Source organism: Lemur catta, chromosome 6 (assembly GCF_020740605.2).
Source record: "Lemur catta isolate mLemCat1 chromosome 6, mLemCat1.pri, whole genome shotgun sequence".
Classification (NCBI taxonomy): domain Eukaryota; kingdom Metazoa; phylum Chordata; class Mammalia; order Primates; family Lemuridae; genus Lemur; species Lemur catta.
The window spans coordinates 80,457,310-80,479,387 of record NC_059133.1 but is presented as its reverse complement, the minus strand read 5'-3'; the positions used below and the strand labels follow the sequence as shown (position 1 = coordinate 80,479,387).

Genomic DNA, 22,078 nt, shown 5'->3' with positions numbered 1-22,078 from the left:
AGAAATGTTTTTTGTTTTTTAAAAATTTTTTTTTTTCTTTAGAGATGGTGTCTCAGGCTGGTCTTGAACTCCTGAGCTCAGGCTATCCTCCTGCCTTGGCCTCCCAGTGTGGCAGGATTACCAGCCTGAGCCACCACACCTGGCCAAGTGCAGAAATGTTTAAAGCATGTTTCATGCTGAAACTTACATGGATTTCTGTGATATATAATGCTGTGGATAGTTGCCTCTTTCTAGTCTACTCTGTGACCCAATTCTATATTTAAAAATAAATTTCTTGGGTTAGGAAAGTCTCTGATTAAAATCCATACATGCTTGCAATTACAGTTGCAGAAAGATATAATACTTTAAAATATGAACTTTCTAGATTAAATGAAACATTTGGTAATGTTACCTTCCTTTCTGATCTTACTGGAAAAGGAAAATGAAGTTAGGAATTTTTTTTTTAAGAGACAGGGTCTCACTCTGTTGCCCAAGCTGCTAGAGTGCAGTGGCACTATCATAGCTCACTGCAACCTTGAATTTGTGGGCTCAAGCCATCCTCCTGCTAAGACCAGAGGCATACACCACTGAACCCGGTTAATTGTTTTTTGTACAGATGTGGTCTCCCTATGTTGCTCAGGCTGGTCTCAAACTCCTGGCCTCAAGAGATCCTCTTGCCTCAGCCTCCCAGAGTGCTGGGATTATAGGTGTGAGCCACAGCACCTGGCCAATAATTTTTTGAGGGTTAAGTATTAATAAATACTCTCAATCAAAAGCTTAGGTTATTATTTTGTTTATAAAAATTGAAGAAAAAGGATTAAATTATAAAACAACTTTGGTGTAATAGCATTATTCTTGTTAAGATCATTATTATTACCATTATTATTTATATACTTATTTTATTGGGTGCTTCCTCAATACTCACTGTGATTAATGCTTTACATTCATTATATCAATTAGTCCAGTGACCCTAAGAAGAAAGATTGATTTCTCCATTTCACAGGATGAAAAAACTGAGGCTAGGGAATCTAAAGGCTTGTCCAAGTCATACAACTAGTATTTTTCCAATCTGTTGCTTCATACTTTCTTTATTCTTGGTAAAATTTCATCAGATGATTAAACTCTAACTCTGATCATTTCTGTCCACATTTTTCTCACTCCCAGCTTAGCACACTATCAGCACATGGTGGGCATCCAGAAATGGTAGCAATTACCAGTTATTTGCAGATAAACATTTGTCGATGACATAAGCGGCTAATCAGTAATATGCAACCATGTTTGCTCACCTAAAGGCCCGAATGGTGGTGAGTCCCTCAGCTGTTTCTGAGAAGTGGCAAAGCAGAGGCAGCTGGGTGCTGTCATCAAGTTCTTGGAGGTCCCTAGGACAGATAAAGAGACAAAAATAAACGTCACGCGCATCTGGGTTCAAAGACCACCATGTTCATTCTAAATAAAGATTATTTTATCATTATCTTTGTGTTTGTCATTGTAACTATTTCCCCCAGCACACAAGTAACAAAAGCTTCAACAGCTTCCAACCTAAAGAGGCAGAGAAGGATGGGTGCATAATGAACACAGGTTGAGGGTAAACATAATGTGTTGTACAAAGCTGTCGGCTTTGTGTAACAACTAAAGTGCTGTAGGACACAGAGGAACGACACTTAATTCAGACCTAGGAGATGGGTGGGGTTTTCTTTGAGCAGGTGGAATTTAGGCCAAATATTAGGCCTGATGAGGCATTTAATGAAATAGACAAGAAGTGCATTCCAGCTAAGAGAGTAACAAGAGCAAACATAGGTGTTTGAAGAACCTGGCAAATTTAATCTGGCTGGTGCCAAGAATCCTTTCCGGTGTTGCAATGTGAAAAAGCTATGTCAGGGATATGGCCTTGTAAGGGTGAGAGTAGATCCTAGACGGTCTTTATGGGCTGAACACAAAAAAATCACTGGAGCCTAGAAATAAGATGATCATACTGGTCCTTACTCAACATAACTTGGGAGACAATGGAAAGGATGAAGGAGAAGGGGTGAGTAGGGAAGGTCAGTTAGGAGAGCCTATATAAGAGGTTTGTTAAAAGTTCTGAAGTATTGTGATGCTGGTAAGATTTAAAGAAAGGAAGGGGCAATTGTGAGACTGTTGACTTTCTAGTCTGTTGACTGTTGACTTTATAAGCTGCAACAGTCAATTAGTTGTACCAGGGTAAATAAGAGAAGTATCAAACACGGCTTGGCTGTTTCTAGTTTGGCAGACTTGAAAAATGACCACACTATTTACCAGGCCAGGGGACACAGAAAGAAGAGATTTGGAGAGAAAAGATAATGATTTTGGCTTTGGCCACAATGAGTTTGAATCCCTGCCTTCCTGAAACTTCCATGCACAGTTCCTCCACGAAACTACGTGTGTGTGTGTGTGTGTGTGTGTGTGTGTGTATGTGTGTGTAAAACACAGGTATAAAAAGTATTCAATAGATGCAAATACCTGACTTTGACCTTTTTCATGAAGATACATATTCACGACAACTTTCCTTTAAACCATATGATCTAGCCCTTCCAGAAGACGAACTAAGAGTTGTACCACATGTTTCAAAGCATTCCTCTTTGTTCTTCTCAGTCTTTTTTTCCTGCCCTTCTCAAAGTCTTTGGGGTTGAGGGAATTAGAGAAGCAGCATCAGCATTCACCTGCCAGAGTCAACTGAACTGATACACACGGTTCCACAATCTTCAACAACTAACTTAGGCCGCTCGTGGCTGCCTGTGTAGTCTCACCAACAAATGCAAAGTCTTCTCAATCTGGAGTCTCTAAAATGGATTCCCTCATTTCACACACTGCACGTGGGAGTTGAGGGAGAAAAAGACAGAAAGATGGGGGAAAAGGAATATGAAGGAATGTGAATTGTGTGTTATTTTTAAACATAAAACCAAGTGGTCATTTGTAAATCTGACACAGCAACAGGTGGTCACTACGCTGAGGTTTGCAGAGAAGGAAAAAAACTTAGGAAGCAGGAATGTTTGTTTATAGGACTATGTTTCGTGGAACCAAAGAGGTAAGGACACAGCTTGATCTTGTATTCTTGCAACAAGGAAATACTTACAGGGCTAACGACACATTAGACCTTTGATTTGAGATATTCAAAATTTCATGGCATTTCCTGTAGCTAGTTCCCGACTTAAATTCTTTTTAGCATATGCAAAAATAGTCTGCAAGTTGCCTGAGCTTTTCAACATGGGTGAGTCCCGAAGAGCCTCAATATCTAGAAGGATCCTTTTGTCTGTGAGATTTCAGGCCATGTGGTTATATTAGCTAATTTTCAGAGAATTTCAAATGAGAATGGTATATAATCCATTATCAATTTTAATTCTTTGAAAATGATCATCTCCGCCCTGCCCTATTTTAGTCACTACCAGTGATAACTGATTATTCTCCCTGACAATGAACAGAATTCACAATTCAAATTTGTAACGAACTAGGATTATCTGCCTAAACTTTGCATTCAATTTATATTGCTAAAGGGCAAAGTAGGCCCAAATAAGTGTATGATTTGAAGTAAGATTGATATTAGTGGTGGGATGGCAAGCACAGCCTTGGAAACAGTGGTAATGAAATAACTTTGAACTTCTTTATCCCTCCAGCAAGCAGCACCAGCAATAATATTAGAAGAAATGAAAAGAAATAGTGAATTTGATTGCGAGCTTCTCCGTTTTGGTCTGAATTTGCTGCAAGCAAAGAGGATGAGTCTGGGAATGAAAAAAATACTCCAGATTTAATATGGATCCATGACATTTAAAGGACCTGAATGTATAGCTCTGAGGGACAAAAAAGCTACATTTTTTAAATTATGAAATGTTATATATGTTATGTTCAGAGGTTCCCAACTACAATCTTTCCCTTTCCTTCTTACCTTCCCCTATATTCCTTCCTCTTCCCTGTAATCAGGTCATATTTATATTTTCAATTTCTTGAATAAACTCAATATCTGCCTTCTCATCCTAGCACTTAATCCACGTATTAGGATGATTTTGCATACGTTTTATCTTCCCAAGACACTGTAAATTTTTCGAGGACAGGATCTTGTCATGTTGAGCTCTTCATCTGCCACGTGGCTCAACACAGTTATTTGTACCACAATAAGTGCTTAATAAGTATTTGTTAAAATAACATGATTCTTGCAATAATATAAAATTTGCTGTACTGTTTATAGCAAGGCTTCAAATTTAAACTGAAAATTTCAAAACTGGCCTCATATTTCATTTAACTATTCAACATCTCAGCAAATGACAAAACCCCATATTAACAGGAAAATCTAAAATTCACAGCTACTTTTTATTTATTTAGCTGGATACTCAAGTGCATGTAAAATGATCCAATCTGAAATTTTCCAATCTACTTAAATTATAGCACTCCTGTCAGATATTCAAGATTATCTACTTTTAATGGTCATCATTCTGATTTATCTCTTGAACCTTTCTTTACTTCTACTAGTATCTCACACAATGTATTTTAAGAATTTTTAAATTTTTAACTTTTTTTTCATATGTGGACTAAAATGATAGTAATTCACTTATTCTTTCTGATTATGTTTGAGTTTGTAAGTTTCCTTTCAATGTCATGTCCAGAAAAAAGGACTATAGTATGAAAAATTTGGCAATCCAGGGACTCAAAACTCAATAGATCAATCCACATGTTGATATAAGCTCAGGGTTATGTAGGGTCCAGACAACCAATTACAGAAATAATTCTAATAGATCTCCAAGTGAAACATAAGGGTAGGTTTCATCATGTTAAAAATAGATTGCATTTCTAAACTCCATACCTTATCTTAAAAAACATTATAGCAAATGAAGATCACAGTAAATCAAATACAGTTGTCCCCATGGGGGATTGGTTCCAGGATCTCCTATGGGTACCAAAATCTGCGGATGCTGAAGTCCCTTGGATACAATGACATGGTATTGCATATAACCTATGTAATCCTCCCATACATTTTAAATCATCTCTAGGTTACTTATAATACCTCATACAATACCTATACATCATCTCATTAGTGTGGATTCACTGTAGTACTTGGCATATGGCAAATTCAAGTTTTGATTTTGGGAACTTTGTGGAATTTTTTTTTTCAAATATTTTCCATCAGTGGTTGATTGAATTCATACATGTAGAACCCACTAATACAGAGGGATGACTGTAATAAGCTTTTGAAAAAGAGTGGAACACTGTTTTACTTACTTAGAGGCAACTCGGAAGTATTTCTGGATAAAATAAAAGGCAACCCCAAGGGGCAAAAGAGCAACCAGGAACATAGGAGTAGCAAAAGAAATCATCCCGATGGCAGACAGGCAGAGCAGTGTTGAGCGAGTTAAAGATTCCAAAGTTGGAGGGATGTGCTATTAAGGTAGTTTGAAAGAAAAATACATTTTAGCTCAAATGAAACACTGGTTACAATGTAACAAAGATATTTATTTTATATTAATGATAAGTTACATGATTAGTTACAAAAGTATTAAATAGTACATAAACATGTTAATTGTAAGCAATTGTTCACTTAATTCTCATAGTTTAGTATATCTAGGTATCTATTTATCTATATACATATCATTGATTAGTTATCTATCTATGTACCTACTTGAGTATTTATATAAATGGTACTACAGTATAAATCTTTGTTCATGTGCTTGTTTTATTTTACTGAACAAGATAGACTATAAACCTTCCCATGTCAGTGTATCCAAATCTATTTCTTTTTAATGGTTGCATGGTATTAAAAAGCTTATTTAGCCATTTCTCTCCTGTAAGACATTTAAATTAATTTTCTGTAATTGCTTGTCCTTTGAGTATTTTTGATTAGGTTGTTTATCTTTTCCTTATTGATTTGTAGATGCTCTTTGTATGTTATGATGTTTATTTCCTTTCTTATACATTTTTTTGCAAGTTTTTCTCCTAGTTTACCTATTATATTTAAGTTTGTCTTTGGTATTTTAGCTCAATAAACGTTTGGAGTTTTTTATAGTCATTTCTATTGGCCTTTTTGGTTATTGTTTCTGAGTTCTGAGTCTTATTTAAAAAACCTTTTTCACACCAAGATAATAAAACTACTCTCCTAAATTTTATTTTATAACTTTATGTTTTTATTCTGTTTGTATTTGTTTTGTATTTTATGGATAACTAATTATCCCCATATCATTTATTAAAAAATTAATTCTTTTCTTACTAAGATGCCACATTCATCCTATGTTAAGTCTCTCTATATGCTGATGTTTTTGAATTTCTCCATTCTATTCTTTTGATCTACTTGTCTTCTGTGATCAACAGAGTGCTTTAATTTAGTAGTAATTTTTGGATATCTGATAGGGAAATTCTCACTATGGATACACAAGATTTTTCTGACTTCTGGGATTGTTGGATATCTTTTCTTCATATTACCTTTATTTCTGTTTTTATAGTTGTTATTATGAATGGAACTTATTTTTCACTAAATTTTTAACTGGTGCAGAGGAAGTTGCCAATTTTCATATGATATATCTTATGCAGATGCTCTGCTGAATTTTCCAATTGGTTCTTTATTTTAGTAACTATTCTGAATTCTCTAGGTAGCAATCACATCATCTTCTAAATAATAACTGTTTCATCTCCTCTTTTCCAGTATGTATTCCTTATGAAGTGTTTTAGGTGCAATGTAATCAAACACTAATGCTGTGAAACCATCAAAATTTCTCAGCATACTTTTCAGTCAGCTGCATGTATTAAGCATTTGTTTTCTAAACTAGGGGTAATTTAGGTGGAAAGTCAGAAGAGACAAAGGCCAAATTTGATGAATTCCTTTCTCAATCATCCTAAGGGTTCTGCTCTTGGTGTGATCTAATTTAATAGTTTGATATCTTTAATTTCAGGATAAACTTCTAGAGAACTTAGGCTAAACTGGCCATTCTTAGAATACTCCCTAAAATATCATATCATCTAAAGCTTCAAGAACCAATCTAATGAAAGTAAAGGGCATCCCATCCTTCTACTTCTGAGAGACACTCTGTGTGAACACTAAACTTTTAAGAACTTCATATTATGAATGGTGATACAACATTGATCAAAATTATTCCTTTCTATAGTGAAAATTTTTAAACGTTAGATCATTGTTTACTGTTTCTCTTTATTTCATGCTTATTCTCTATTCTCTTTTACATAAACAAATTAGTTTGTATTAAGGTTTTCCCTTAATATTTCATCCTAGAAATCACTTGCATGTATAATATTGATCTGAATGCAAATGGGCCTTCATTGAAATTTTAGCAATCTTCTATTATTAATAGGAATCACACTTTATCTCAAAATCCTACTTAGTTTTACACAAAGAAATTTATTTTGGAACTTGGAAGTAACTCAGGCACTCACCTGATCAATGATATTAGTATCAGCTGAAAAGCGATTGAGAATTAGTCCTAGGGGTGTAGTATCAAAGAACCTAGGAAATAAACAGATTGAAGCGCATAAAAATGCTAAATTACCTGGAACTTGAACATTGCTAATGGGCATTCTTAGAGTGATGAAAATGAGCAGAACCCTGTTCATTTGCTCAAAGACTAAAGAAATTCTTTAAACTTTCCCATTTCACTTTAATTTTAAAATGCATCTTTTGATGATTTTGTGTGTGGGAATGAGAAATAACTACATTTTTACCTTATTGGTCCAAGAATTATCTTATTGAGAAGGTTGTGGTGAAGATTTTTGGCAGCTGTGAGACCCATCCATTCTACAGTGAGAGATGTAACCAGGCAAAGGAAAATACCTGCTCCACAAAGGATGCTAAATCCAGCCACATAGTAGGTCTAAAAAGCAACCGACACAATAAGCACATAGGAAATTACTAATTGAGTTTTTTTTCTTACTGGAAAACCAAACATCAAAGTCAGACAAAATTGTTGACTTCATGATTTGCACACATTTAGACAGTGGGAGGAGTGCAGCTCTTGGAGGCTCAGGATAGTATTCCCACCACAATCCCAAGCCCTACTTGCTCCCTTCACTCTTTCAAGGTTTGCCTAAGAGCAGATGAAGATATAGAGTTTGTTTTCAGGTTTGCGCCATATTCTTGGCTTTCCATTGTAGAGTTCATTCTTCTCATCCCTAATCTCAGAATGACCAGGTAATACACTAATACAGGTAGTTAAAATCAAATACCATCAGAACAATGAAAAAAAAGTCCTGTTTGGATGTGTATAACATATACAAATGTATATCTAAAACATATGCATATAACTCTCTTGAATACAAATCCAGACATTATCTTTAAAGGTTTTTTATGATAAGCTTTTAAAAATAAAAGTAAAAATAGTAGATTCCATTTTTAACCTTTTTGATGATTTATTCTAATTTAGATCCTATTGTAATTATTAACTCACTGAATCATCACAGAAGTCCTATGATATCTGGGCTATCATTTCCCAACTAGACAAGACAGTATCACTGTTAATCTCAATATTTCCTTGAAGATTTAAAAATAGACAGAACCCACTGTACCTGATCAGTTTTTCCAGTACTGTTTATACTGTACTCTGACGTCCATGTGGCCAGCCAATAGTCTATACCTACGATGACTGAATGCTTCAAAAGCTTAGAGAAAATCATCAGGAGGAGCAAGATGAATCCTCCAGAAGTGAGGTACCGCCAACAGGTTTTCCATGGCATTTTAGTCCTGAGCCTCATTACAGTGGACATGTTATCATCCTCATCTTCTTCCTCTTCTTCCTCTACATATATATAAAAAAAAACCTTATTTAAGCTTCAGATGGCACCAGATAGAATTTTTATTGTCCCACAAAAAAGTATGTAAGCTTTAGTCTTGGAAATTTTAAAGGCTTTTAGCAGGACAAACCTCATTTCTTTTTGAAAACAGGTGGAAAATGGATGAATGAATGAATGATGAATGACAGAATAAATATAGAATTATGTCTAAATGAGATTATTTGCTGATTTTCTGCACATCAAATTGACTTGGAAGTGTAGGCTAGAAGCTCATTAAGTTGTTGAAGGAATTGTGTTGTCAATGAAACCACATTCCTGGACTATAAACATCTGTAATTTTTTTTTTTTACCTGTAAATGTCTGAATATATCAAACCACAGCAAGAGGAAATAGGCTCTAAAACTTGTGCACAGCACAGGAGGGCATGCCCCATGCTCTCTAGGGCCTATTTTAGATGTGGTCATGCAGGGGAGTGGGCAAGGAGGAGCCTTCTAGAGGGCAAGGTCAGGGGCCACAGAGGACAACAGGCAGGGGATTCCTCTCAGATGTTTAAACCATTTGGAAACTCCAAGACAGGCTCTCCTAAGAAGGTACTCCACTGCTAGGGCAGGGAATTTTTGCATTTCCCTACCAGCAAAATCAGATCATTTGCATGGTCCAGTGACTGCTGCGTGTTTCCTTTGCTTTCCTTTTCCCAAGGCAATTTTCATTAGTGTTATCCTGTATACACCTCACTACCATGCACTTATCAAGTTGTGGGTAGGAAGGACAGATAATGTCTCTTTAGTTTATAGGTTATCAGATCACAGAGATTCAAATATGAATATGATAAGCATCGCCAAGGATTTTGATATTTGAGCTGGTTGCAGTAAATGACCGGTCTCAGATTCTCTCCCCTTTGGCAGGGGTGTGTTTCCTGTGTGAGGACAGGAATGGAAATTGGCATGACCAAAGGGATACAGTTGCACACTGCTAGCTGTCTCCCCAATATCCATTCTTTGCTTCTATATTAATTGAAATTTCAGCTGCCCAGCTAAAGACAGCATTTCTTCACTTTCCCGGTACCTATTCTGTCCAAGTAATGATCTAGCCATAGTTAGTAAGTAGAAACAACACATGCGACTCCAAGTCCCTTAAGGGAAAGGAATTGTCCTCTGTTCTTTTCTTCCCCTCCTGGTGGCTTGGACAGACATACTGATAGGACCTGGAGCAGTACCCTAGTGGGTTATAAGTACCGTAATTGGCTCTTTCACATGCATTACTTCATTTATTCTGTAAGGGAAGTATTATTATTTTATTTTATACCTTAGAAAATGGATTAACACAACCAGCCAGGGGCAGCCTCACTATCCCCAGGGGTATATATTTTCACTGGAACACTGGAGAGAGTAATCAGGCACAACTCCATTTTTAGAGTGCATTAGAAGTAATTGGTTTAGAATTCTAGAAGCTGATGTCTACAGCACCTAAAATTCCTTAAGAACATTTTTAATTATAGAAATTGAAATGCAAAATTTGTGCTTCATTTATTCATTCATTCATTCACAGAATAAGGATTTGTTGAAACACTAAATAGCACATTTTGGTACTACTTGGCTTGAAATTATAATATTCTCTGTTTTTTACTTGTTTTGTAGAACTGTAGTCTTAAGTAAAAACCATATAGGAAAAACGAAGTATCACACATTTACTCTAGGGACTTAAGAGGTGGTTCCTGGCCACAAATGTCAAGGCAATGTAATTATTTCATCTCATTCTTCAAACTTTCAGTCAATCTTTTTTTTCTCCCCAGGATACCTTATCATACCCAGAAAATTGAAATATAACAAATGGCTTTCTAATTTTTTTGTCCTTCATCGGTACATTGTCATGAAAACCTCAAGAGGACTTATTGAATAGATCAATCATAGATATTTCAAAACACTCTCTTTCCCATATTTCCCATTTAGTGTTTATTTCTGAAGGACTGAAATTTTCTTCAACTTATACTAGACCTTTCCAATTTTTTTTTTGAGCAAGGATCTAGATTTATTTACAATCCACTGTCTTTCCATTTTCTCACATGCAGCACAAAAGAGTGAGACTCACCTTGGGGAGCCCCTCAAGACACTAACTGCCGGATCACACACACTTTCCCTGGACTCTTATTCTTTACATTTTCAGGATCACATATTTGACTTTTCCTTTCCCCCCTACAGAGTGGCTTGTTATTCCTCACGGAGACCCTCATGCATCAATTGCCATGGTAAAACCCTTGCATCCTATTACCTCATCTGGATAGTTCAGAGACAAGGAGAAAGATCTACCTTCATCTTCATCCTCCATTTGGGCTTTGGCCTCTCTTGAATACATGGCCCTTCGGAGAGTTTTCCTCTCTAAAGTTGTCTGGTCGGCTTCCATGTCCTACAGTAGACATGACACTATCATTCAGGGAGCTCACGGAGATAAGAAGGTTTTGACTTACCCATGAATGACCCACAGGTACAAATGGTTAGTTACCTTTACCCGTCTCAAGGGCTCTCTGCTCACTCTAGAGATCCACAACTCTTGTCTCAGGAGCAGTTGTGGGGGCAATGACTTAGATCTGTAGGAAGTATCATGGTGCTCAGAGGCACAGGGCAGTATGAGGCCAGGAAAAGCAGTGACAGCGAGATGGAGCGGAGGCCAGGAGCAGAGAGATAGATCCTTGAACCCTAACACATAGTTCCATCTGCTACTTGTTTTATTTTTACATCACTTTAAGACATTCCCTGTAATTTTTCTAACTAAGGATTCATTCATGTTAATAAATGTTAAAAATGTACATAGTTCTAGGTTGGTTAAACTGCTACCCTCCATCCACTATTATGAATTATTAAATCAGAATGAGTTTCTTTAGCATCCCATTGAGGGAGGTGCACAAAAGGGACTTCAATAGGATCTGAAGGAATGTAGGTACTTTTGAAATAAATAGGCCATGAGGGTACTTAGGTGCCTAACAGTTGAGAAGAAATATGCAGAAAGAAAAGGGAGAGGTGCCCAGAAACAAACTTTGCAAATTTTTCGGGGTTGATGGAGACCTGTCCTGTGCCCAAGAAAGGGAGAAGCATTTTGTTTTCTCCATGGCCTGGCTTCCAACACTCCAGCTCCCCCAACCTCAGGACTAGAATAGTAATATCAGTTCCATTGCATTGCAGGTTAAATCAGGCTCTGCAGATCAGTCTGGAAAATTAACCACCATCCAATTTCTGTGGGGGAATGCATTCTGAGTTTCAAACAACTGACCCACAAACATTTGGAATCTACAGTAAATTGAAGGCTTCTTGTATATGCCAGTACAAAGAAAAAATAACTCACACAGTTTGAGGGTTACATCAATAAACCAATAAACCTTTGGTGGTCGGTCCCTAGGTAGTGACCTTGGTTTTTCTGTTTTCTTTTTTGGACCTCATACAACATGTATGATTTAGGAAACTCGCTATTCTAGAGGGCTTTATTACTTCCAGATTCTTGATTAAAAAGAGTAAAAACAAAAATGTCTCCTGAATATCATTTTTACAGAGGCAATTTGACAACAGACTTTAATTTTGCCTAAAGATATGAAAACCAACATTTGTAAATGAGGCTACATAAAACACAAAATTAAAAAGCATCCCTGTCCTTTGTGTATCATGTAACAGAATGAAATAAACCTGCACACTGAAAGTAGATTTAGCTTTGATTCAACTTCCCATGCTGTGTAAGCAAAAGATTTAACATCTCAGAGACTTAAAAAACAAACAAACAGAAAACAACCTTTGAAGCAATTTTTCTTAAGCATAAATGCTCATATTAAGCTCACTATAGGTTAAATATTTTAAATTGTGTTGATGTTTGGATTAAGTAAATACAAATTTAGTTTCATTTATCCAACAAATATTCAGTGGGCCAGGCCAACGCGAAGACAGGGACAGGGAAGTGGGGAGCATCAAATGATACTAGTGCTTATAACAATATGGAGATAATGGTTGATGCCATTCAAACTAGAATTTTTAATAATATTTAAGTCAGTTAAAAATGTCTCCTCCTCCTTCTCTGTAGTTTTCCTTACTAACATTTTAGCATATTCTTTCCCATCTGTCTACACCTTGATGCTTAAACTACCAGTCCTTTCTAAAGCCCTGCACTAGGAGGTTTCGTGTGTCCTTTGGTTTCATCTTCCTTCTCCACTTGCTTGATCTGCTCTGGCTCTAGGCTAGGCTTTCTCAACTTTGGCACTGACATTTCAACTGAACAGCTTGCTGTGGGGTCTGCCCTGTGCACTGCAGAATGCTGAGTAGTATCCCAATCTTCTACCCACTAGATGCTAATAGCATCCCCCTGCCCCAGTTGTGACAAAGAAAAATGTCTCCAGATGTTGCCAAATGTCCTCTAGGGGGCAAAATTGGCCCTGGCTGATAGGTAAACACCTCGTCCTGTCATATAACAGACTAAACAGAGAGTTGTTTGTATAGAAATTTCTCCAAAGTATTCTAGTGGTCTTATTCTCTGCAGTGTGATTCTCTCTGGCTCCAGATGAATTCAGGTGCCTGTCCTTTGCAACGTGGCAGTGATCTCTTCCATCCCCAGATGAGGTTTCTGGGCAGGTGCTTGATTCATTCCGGCTTCTACTGGCCACCATTCCACCTCACAACTGGATTTCCCTGTCCAGAACCTAACATGCTCCCTATCTCCCTCAGTTGATATATAACCCTGTAATGTGTCTTTAATTATAGAGCTATGCTATCTCAAGTGATCACTTCATTTCTAAATACAACTTAATGGACTTTCTTCCTGGCTTGCTTAACAGTATTACTATAATATCCAGCCAACAGTTCTCATTTTTTTCCAGATCTCCTTTCCAAAGTAAACCATAAATTGTCCCACTCCTTAAGCTTACGTCATACTCTTTTGTCCCTGGCATTCAGATCACTGAAAAAAATGTCATTTGGAGCTATCCCCAGTACGTTTATAATCAAGCTTCCCACAGTGCAATTCCTAAGTGGGCACTTGTTGACCATACCTTGTAATGTTTTTTGTTGTTTTTTTGTTTGTTTTTTTCTGCCAAATATCCTCATTTCAATGGTTCTGTGATTTGTCCTATTCTACTCCTAGATTTTTACATATATCTTTTCTTCCTTATGTGGTTTGCTTTTGAGATCTTCAGCAAATCCGCAGCAGATAGAGAAATCACAGGATTTGACTGACTTTTTAATCTCCTTTTCGCTATGGAAACAGAACCTTTTTTCCCCTCCTAAAATAATATATTTTAATTTCCTGATATTTTTTAGAAATCTGCCGATATAAATATTTTATTTTATAATGCTCATTCCTGGCCAGGAATACCAAATTCTGGACCCTTCCTACTTCCAACTCAAGAGCAAAACATTTTAAAAATTTGTGAATTTAATTTATAATTTCACCTTTCAACTACAAGTTGTTCCCCTTTCGTTGTACTCAGTCTGGTTTCCAACTCTGTTATCACCTCATTCAATGTTACACTTACATCATCCATAGCATTATATTGGAATTACATTGGTTATGCACCTGGGTTCAAATCCCACTGGTATCACTTATTATATATACGGTACAACTTTAAGCAAGTTACTTAACCTCTCTTAGCCTCAGTTTTTTTTTTATCTGTGAAAGTAAGATAATATTTTCTTTGCTTATTTCTCAAGAGTTTTGGGAAAACTAAAATAGATCATGTAAAAAAAAAGGCTTTGTGGACTTGAAAAACTATGCAAATGCAAAATTTTATTTTTATTTCCTTCTGATCACCTCTCTTCACCCCCCAACCATATCCCAGACATGCCTTGCAACTTTGCCCACTGCTCACAGTTCTTCCTTCTTTCAAAGTCATTTTGGCTTTTGACTTGCCCACGACCCTCTCTTTGTAGGTGGTGAGTGAAAATATTCTCACATTACAGATGAGATAAATAAGATACAAACAAGGAAAAATAAGACAAAATAAAGAAATATCATGCTTCAGTAGGTAGTCTGTCTAGGTTTTAAACATACATATAATTGTGATGTGATTCAAATTCAAATAAAAATCTTCTAATAACTTGACAGCACTTCATCTAAAAGATAGCATTGGAATTTTATAGGTTCAAAGTAACCTGTTCATCAATAACGTACAAAGATATAATTACTCTGGATTTCAAACGAGGACTATTATGTTATCAAGCATTAAATAGTAATACTTCTTTAAAAGCACTCAGTAATTACACAGTACATTTCTGAGCTGGACTCTGAACCCCTCTGAACTATGAGCAATTACCTTTTCTAATTCTTGATCTTGCCGATTCATAAGTGTTTTCCAGTGTTCATAAAGCTCAACATCTTTGGTTTGAATGTCCTTCAAAGTCCCTTCTCTTAGTACACTTCCATCTTTCATAGCTATAATCTAAGGAAAGCAGATATTAATAGAAATGTGACAAAAAGCCTTAATTGCCAAATGAATTATCTCTATTTCAGAAAGAATTTCTTCTTCTTATTTTTTCTTTTTATACCATGTTGAAAAAGAATTTCTTAATGTCTCTATTCATATGACTATAATATAAAAATTAACAAAACTCTCTTTAAACTCTTACCCAGTCAGCATGTGTCAGATACTGTAATTTGTGAGTCACAAGAACGAGAGTCCTTTTGTCATCTTGGAGAAATTTCAAAATCCCTTCCTGCATTAAGTGATCACTCAAATGAATGTCCAGGGCAGAGAATGGATCATCCTGCAATCAGTAAAATGAAGGAAAGATGGACACTTTCTATACCCTTTATGTAGCTTAATTCCTCTAGAAAGCAGAGACACAAATAACTAAGGACAAATTATCCCCCACATCCAATTTATAAAAAAAAGACTGTATAATTATTTAAAAAGTAAATAACAATATTCAAAGTTGTTTGAATTCTTATAAAATATTCGAGTTCAAAAACCAACATTCATCAGCAACCTATAACAACAGACCAAAGCAAAGAATGAAAAGATAATTGGAGTAGCTGAATTCTAGGTAACAAAAATAAGCATTGAAAATGTTAATTGGATCACAACAGGACTTACTTAATGGGGATGGTCTCCAGATTCAATGAGATAATACACATAAATTGCTTAGTATAGTAAGTATTAGATACAAAAGAGACACTAGTTATTATTATTATTAGGTATAAGAATAACATGCCTAACACTTAACAAATGCCAAGTGTCTTGGGAAGAAAGAAAGTTTTCATGCACCAAATGATTAAGACATTTAGAGAATAATTTAGGACACTATATTCATTGACTTTTTCGTGATGACATTACTATAAATTGTTTTTATATATATTTATTCCTATAATGTTAAATAGAGCATCAAATTACATGTTGCACATTTTTTGTATATTTAAAAGAAGAAAACTAGAAACTAGTGGAGAAAACTAGACTGTTTCCTCAAAACTATGAATCAGAAAGCAAAGTAACCTGTAGGCAGGATACTGCAGTAGCTATGCAATCACCTCTTAGAAACACCAGTGATCACAGGAAATGAAGGGAAGAAATTGAGGGAGCACTGAAGGGACAAAGCAATAAAAAATGGTCAAGGTTTCTGGTAAAGAATTAGGAAGAAAGATCAGAACAGTGGGCAAAAAAGTTTATGAATGTCTTCTTCATTACCCTTCTTTCTCTGTTCTTTCTCCATATATGTAATATGCAAACAAATTTCTACTTTGTCTTAGGGGCCCAAGAAAGAAGTAGCTGGTTTCTCATCCTCCTACACATAGGCTGCATATTGAGATATTTAGAAATTATAATTCAGGAAAATTTTCTAAACAGTTGAGTACAATCATAGTCCCTATACAGATAAATTGCATTTGTTAGTTATCTGGATAATGAAAAGTAAAAGCAATTTCTACTGAGATAAAATTGACGTTTGGAAGTTAAATTTATGTGTGTGGTCATTATAGACAGTGATATGATTAGCTCAATAATTTTTCAACTCTCCATCAATCTGCTTGCATAGATAAAAACTCTAAGCAATATGGCTTTATTAAAGGATTTAGGAGAAGCCTTATGAAAAAGAAATATTAACAAAACATTTAGATAAATGGTGACTCAGAATTGTAATAGGCTTTTAAAAATCAGTATACCTGATTATCATGGTTGTGAATAAATGAGTGACATAATTGTCCTCAAATGGCTTTTCTAGAAGTACATTTTACAACATGACACACTTCCAGTTATCTTATTTATTAAAATCATTTAAATAATGGGACATTTTGGATAATGTAATAGTTGACAAAGTAATTGCCCATTATAAACACATACATATACACATACATGCACATATACATATATATATACATATATATATATATATATACACACATGTATAACACATCTCTTACTCTGTGTGTATTTAAAACACAATAATGAAACAAAATGGAATTAATAACAAAATTATCATGATTGTCTTTAAATTAATTTCTCTGGGTGATGTGGGAACTATTTCAAAATCTTTCAGACCCTCTGGATCATCTTAATGCACACCAATTATTTCTGAAATGTTCCAAGAAGTACTATGTATGGGAAATTGAATTGGCTTTCCCCTGCTCAGAGAGTTGCTTTTTTGAATCATCACAGACACCAGTTCCTTATTTGTCATTTAGCTCTTCTTAATAACAAGAACAAAATACTTTTTTTCTCAGTTTTCTAATTTTTAGATTTTGCATAAGTGGTAGAAAATTCTACCACTAATATATGAAATTTCTTTTAACACAGAAGTGATGATGGAACTTCAGAATTACTTAAAAATGAAAGCCTCTGTATCTATAAAGTGATATGAGAAAAAAGCAATGTTTCCACAGCAATCGAAAAATATCAGGATTATACTGAAAAAATGTCTCTATTTCCATCTCCAATAACGCAGCAAGAGTGTAATGATCAAGATTTAGCTAACAGTAAGTAAATCATTGGTTTTAGAAAATCAGGAAGTCATTACAGGGGGACCCAACTGCTTTTGAAACATCCTTCTCCTCTGGTTCTAATAAATCCTAAGCATCCTTTGTGATATAGACCAAACTATCTCAAATAATTCTTTCTGAGAACTTTTCACAAAACTAAGACATGAATTGTAAGTGAATTTTTATAATAAGCCCATTTGGCTTTCCATAAAATTCTGACTTTACATGTTATAAGATAGTAAGGCATAATGGAAAGTCCATTATCTCTAAATTAAGAGACTCAAATTATAGTTCCAACCACTCTCTGACACTGGGTAAAGTTTCAAAATCAGTCATTTCCTTTGTAAAAAGAGGATAATAAAGAGACTTATCAGAAAGCACATCAGATGGCTGCAAAGGTCCAATAAAACAATGCAATAAAAGTCTATGTAAATCACTTCAAAAGTATTATTTTATTATTATTTTCTTATAAATAGAGCTGTGATGGATTAACATTGTGCATATTTCTTTAATGCATCACAGTGAGCGTTTAGCATCTTCCAGGAATCTCTTAGTAACCAGGAAGAATGTGGCAGTTAAGAACACGAGCTATGGAATCAGGCCAGCTGGCTTTGTCTTCCTGCTTCCCTCTTACTGTCTGTGTGACCTTGGATAAGTTATCCCCTAAAGCCTCAGTATCTTCATTTGTAAATAGCAGTAATAGCAATAGCAATAGCAGCAATAATAGTAATAACAACAATGCCAAACCTAAAGGGTTATTACGAGAATTAAGTGGGCCAATGTGTCTGAAGTACTCAGAATCCTGCCTCGGTCATAGATAGCTATTAATAATGGCTGCTATCATTTATACACCATGGCTTCCTTGTAGGGTATCTTGATGTTTTAGTCAAATGTAGCCATTTATACCACTTAATAAAAACTTGGGTTTGATAAATTGAGAATCATGTCTCAAGATTCACTTTGTATATTAACATTTTGGGAAAATATCACATTTAAAGAAACAAGACAATTCATTGGATGGCCAATTCAATGAATGGTGAATTTTTCATTTTCATGAACATGCGATTTATTTAAAAAATATAGATGTATATATTCAGTCTTCATTAACATATCCTCTACTGTATTCAATGCATGTATTTAAGTAGTATATTCTTTGTATGTTTCTTTTTGTATAACTTATTAGTACATGCATTGATACACAGAGCAGATGCCATAAAGTTTCAAAAATAACTAATATTCTTGACTCATAATTAAGATATTTTCATTTGACTTTGATATAGTGTTAAGGCTAACATTATAAAGTTTATTTAGAGTAAAATGTAAAACCATTTAAGTAATACGAGTACAAGTAAGATTCTTAAAGATAGGAATAATGCCTTTTTTTTTACTTTGTTTCCACTACCCAGCACAGAAGATGGGAATGGGGAAGTTTACTAAATATTACTGAATGGAGAGGTGGGAGGGAGGGAGGGAGGGAAGGAGGAAGGAAGGAAGGAAGGAAGGAAGGAAGGAAGGAAGGAAGGAAGGAAGGAAGGAAGGAAGGAAGGAAATGAGTGAGTGAAGAAGAAAAGGTGAAAGGAAAGGAGAGAAAACAATAATACAGCAATAATTTCAGGAATACCAGAGAATCTTAGCTGGTCAAAAACACAATGCTCAAAGACACGCAGCTCTAGCCAAACTCTATCACTCACTAATTATTAGTCCTTGAGTGAGGCACTTGGCCTCTCCATGCACAAGTTTCCTCATTTAACATGAGGATACCACCCACCCTCACAGCACTGTCATGAGAATCAAACAGGACAACTCTGTGGTTTAGAGTGCTTTGCGAATTTTTAAACAATGGATGTGTAAGATATTATCGTTTTTGAAGAATTATTAAAACACATCAACGGCATTCCATTGCTGCTAGAATGTTTTTAAATTTTAGGTTGCAATGAAGTGTAAGGCTTAGATCATAAAATCCAGTAGTTTTAAAGTTATCTGAGTTGATCATAGTGCATCTAGCACATAATTTTTCAAAGGGACTCTGACAAACACTATTACATCCAGGATTAAGAAAAGTTATAAAAATTATGTCATGTGTGGAAGAACTGAAAACACTATGCTTGCTTAGAGAACTAAGGCAAGTCATGACAATAATATTAGAATACTGATCTATAGCTGCATAAAAGTAATATATATGTTGCTGCAGAAGCAGAATGAGAGCCATTGAATGGAAAATACACAGAAGCAGATTTTAGTCACATAATAATTTTCCAATAATAAGAGCTATCTGTGGTAGGTGGAATAATAAACCCCAAAATACCCAGGTCCTGATTCCCAGAACCTGTGACTATGTTACCTTATATGATAAGTGGGACATTGTAGATGTAATTAAGATTAATTACATGGAGAGATTATCCAGCTGGGCCCAAACTAATTATATGAATCCTTAAAAGCAGAAAGGTTTCTTTCCTGGCTGTGAAGAGAGGAAGATGTGACTATGTAAAAGTGGCCACAGAAATGTAAGGTTGCTGGCTTTGGGGATGGGGAAGGTGGCCGTGAGCCAAGGACCGTGGGCAGCTATAGAGGCTGGAAAGGCAGAAACTGGATTCTCCCCTAGAGCATCCAGAAGGGAACACAGACCTGCTGACACTTTGCTGAACTCCTAATCTAAAGAACTATAAGATAATAGATCTATATTATTTAAGTCACCTATTATGGTAATTTATTATGGCAGCAATAAGACGCTCATATACTGCCCAACCAGGGAAAGGCTGCCTTAAAGGTAGGCAATGTGTCTTCCGAGAAGGTCATCAAGAAGCTATTAGAGATGATCCTAAAAGTAATCCTGTAATGAACGGGTGGAAGTTCACATCAAATTAACCCTGTGAGGCCGGGCGCGGTGGCTCACGCCTGTAATCCTAGCACTCTGGGAGGCCGAGGCGGGTGGATCGCTCGAGGTCAGGAGTTCGAGACCAGCCTCAGCAAGAGCGAGACCCTATCTCCACTAAAAATAGAAAGAAATTATCTGGCCAACTAAAAATATATATAGAAAAAATTAGCCGGGCATGGTGGTGCATGCCTGTAGTCCCAGGTACTCGGGAGGCTGAGACAGAAGGATTACTTGAGCCCAGGAGTTTGAGGTTGCTGTGAGCTAGGCTGAGGCCACGGCACTCTAGCCTGGGCAACAGAGCGAGACTCTGCCTCAAAAAACAAAACAAAACAAAACAAAACAAACAAAAAAATTTAACCCTGTGACTTCCTTGAATTCCATGATTCTACAAGGCAGGGTCGTTAAACTTCAGGCAGGGAAATGAACTGGAGTAGAAAACCACAGCCAGGGGACCTTGGTCACTTTCAGATTTCTGAGTCAGTTCTTCAGGTGGTTCAGTCATTAATTGATGCCAAAGTTCAAGAAGTCATTTCTAGTTGTGGGTCTATTCATTATAAAATAATTGACAATTACATAGGTTACTCTCAGATCCTGCTAATAACACCTTTTATGATGTTATTTTGGAAAACTCTGGAGACAAGTTATTCTTAGGGAGATCAACCTAAAATGAATGTCCAGTCTGTCCAAATTCTGCTACATTCCCCAACAACAGATCCAAATTCACTGGGAAACTCCAAAACCAACTTACTTTTTGAAGAGGTTCTAGAGCTTAGATGGAGCAAAGACTCTAAAAGAGGTCTGGGAGCCAGGTTTATAAACAGTTAATAATTGCACAGAAGGAGAAAGCAGGGAAAGGATGCGTTTACATACTCTGTTGGTCTCTAACATACATTGTCTACCTGTAAACTAAGTTATTTTGGCTACATTCTGCTGGAGGAAGCAAAACAGAGCAAAATCATAATCAACACAATCATCACAGTTTATTTGTGGATCCACAGATAGAATTAAGTTATTAATCCAGGATAATCATGAAACTCATCCATGGAGCTTTTCAAAGATTCCAGACTCCACCCTTCTAGATTATGGTTAGTAGGTCTAGAATAGGACCAAGATTTCTATAGTTTACAGAAGCACACTGACAAATCTTAACCACAGCCTGAGTCGGACACCACTGGGATGGGGTACTATGCTTGGCTTAGGTCTACCAAGGGTGTATTTTCTGGCCCTTCTTTCTTTGCCATCAGATATAAATGAGAAGACCTATGATCCTGCCTAGTTGATCCAACACCATCCACCCTCCCTTATTAATGATCTTTCTGGTTAAGAAACTCAGATAAGCAACCACTTAGAGCATCTCAGTCTCTTGGGTACCAATCCGGATCCCCCAGATCAACTCTATACGTTGATCTGCTGATTTATACTGTGAAGATTTGTTTCCCTGATACACTTTATGCTTTCACAAGTTAAACTATCTTTGAGTTACTTGACTTGTCTTTCTAATGACTCATTTGTCTAGAGGGAAACATGAAATAGAAATAAAAGCAAAGGCCATGATCT

General features: G+C 36.0%; 1 protein-coding gene across 2 annotated transcripts in view; it reads right to left on the bottom strand.

The window, feature by feature from the left end:
- The window catches only part of ABCC9 (ATP binding cassette subfamily C member 9), a 123,983-nt gene that overhangs the window by 33,442 nt on the left and 68,463 nt on the right, over nucleotides 1-22,078 (bottom strand). For both annotated transcript variants that reach the window (XM_045554216.1, XM_045554217.1), the window contains 8 exons: nucleotides 15,306-15,443; nucleotides 14,993-15,118; nucleotides 11,019-11,115; nucleotides 8,488-8,717; nucleotides 7,648-7,796; nucleotides 7,363-7,432; nucleotides 5,206-5,363; nucleotides 1,266-1,358 (listed from right to left, as the gene is read on the bottom strand). In XM_045554216.1, the coding sequence (XP_045410172.1) occupies nucleotides 1,266-1,358; nucleotides 5,206-5,363; nucleotides 7,363-7,432; nucleotides 7,648-7,796; nucleotides 8,488-8,717; nucleotides 11,019-11,115; nucleotides 14,993-15,118; nucleotides 15,306-15,443 (1,061 nt within the window). The remainder of the gene's footprint in view (nucleotides 1-1,265; nucleotides 1,359-5,205; nucleotides 5,364-7,362; nucleotides 7,433-7,647; nucleotides 7,797-8,487; nucleotides 8,718-11,018; nucleotides 11,116-14,992; nucleotides 15,119-15,305; nucleotides 15,444-22,078) is intronic.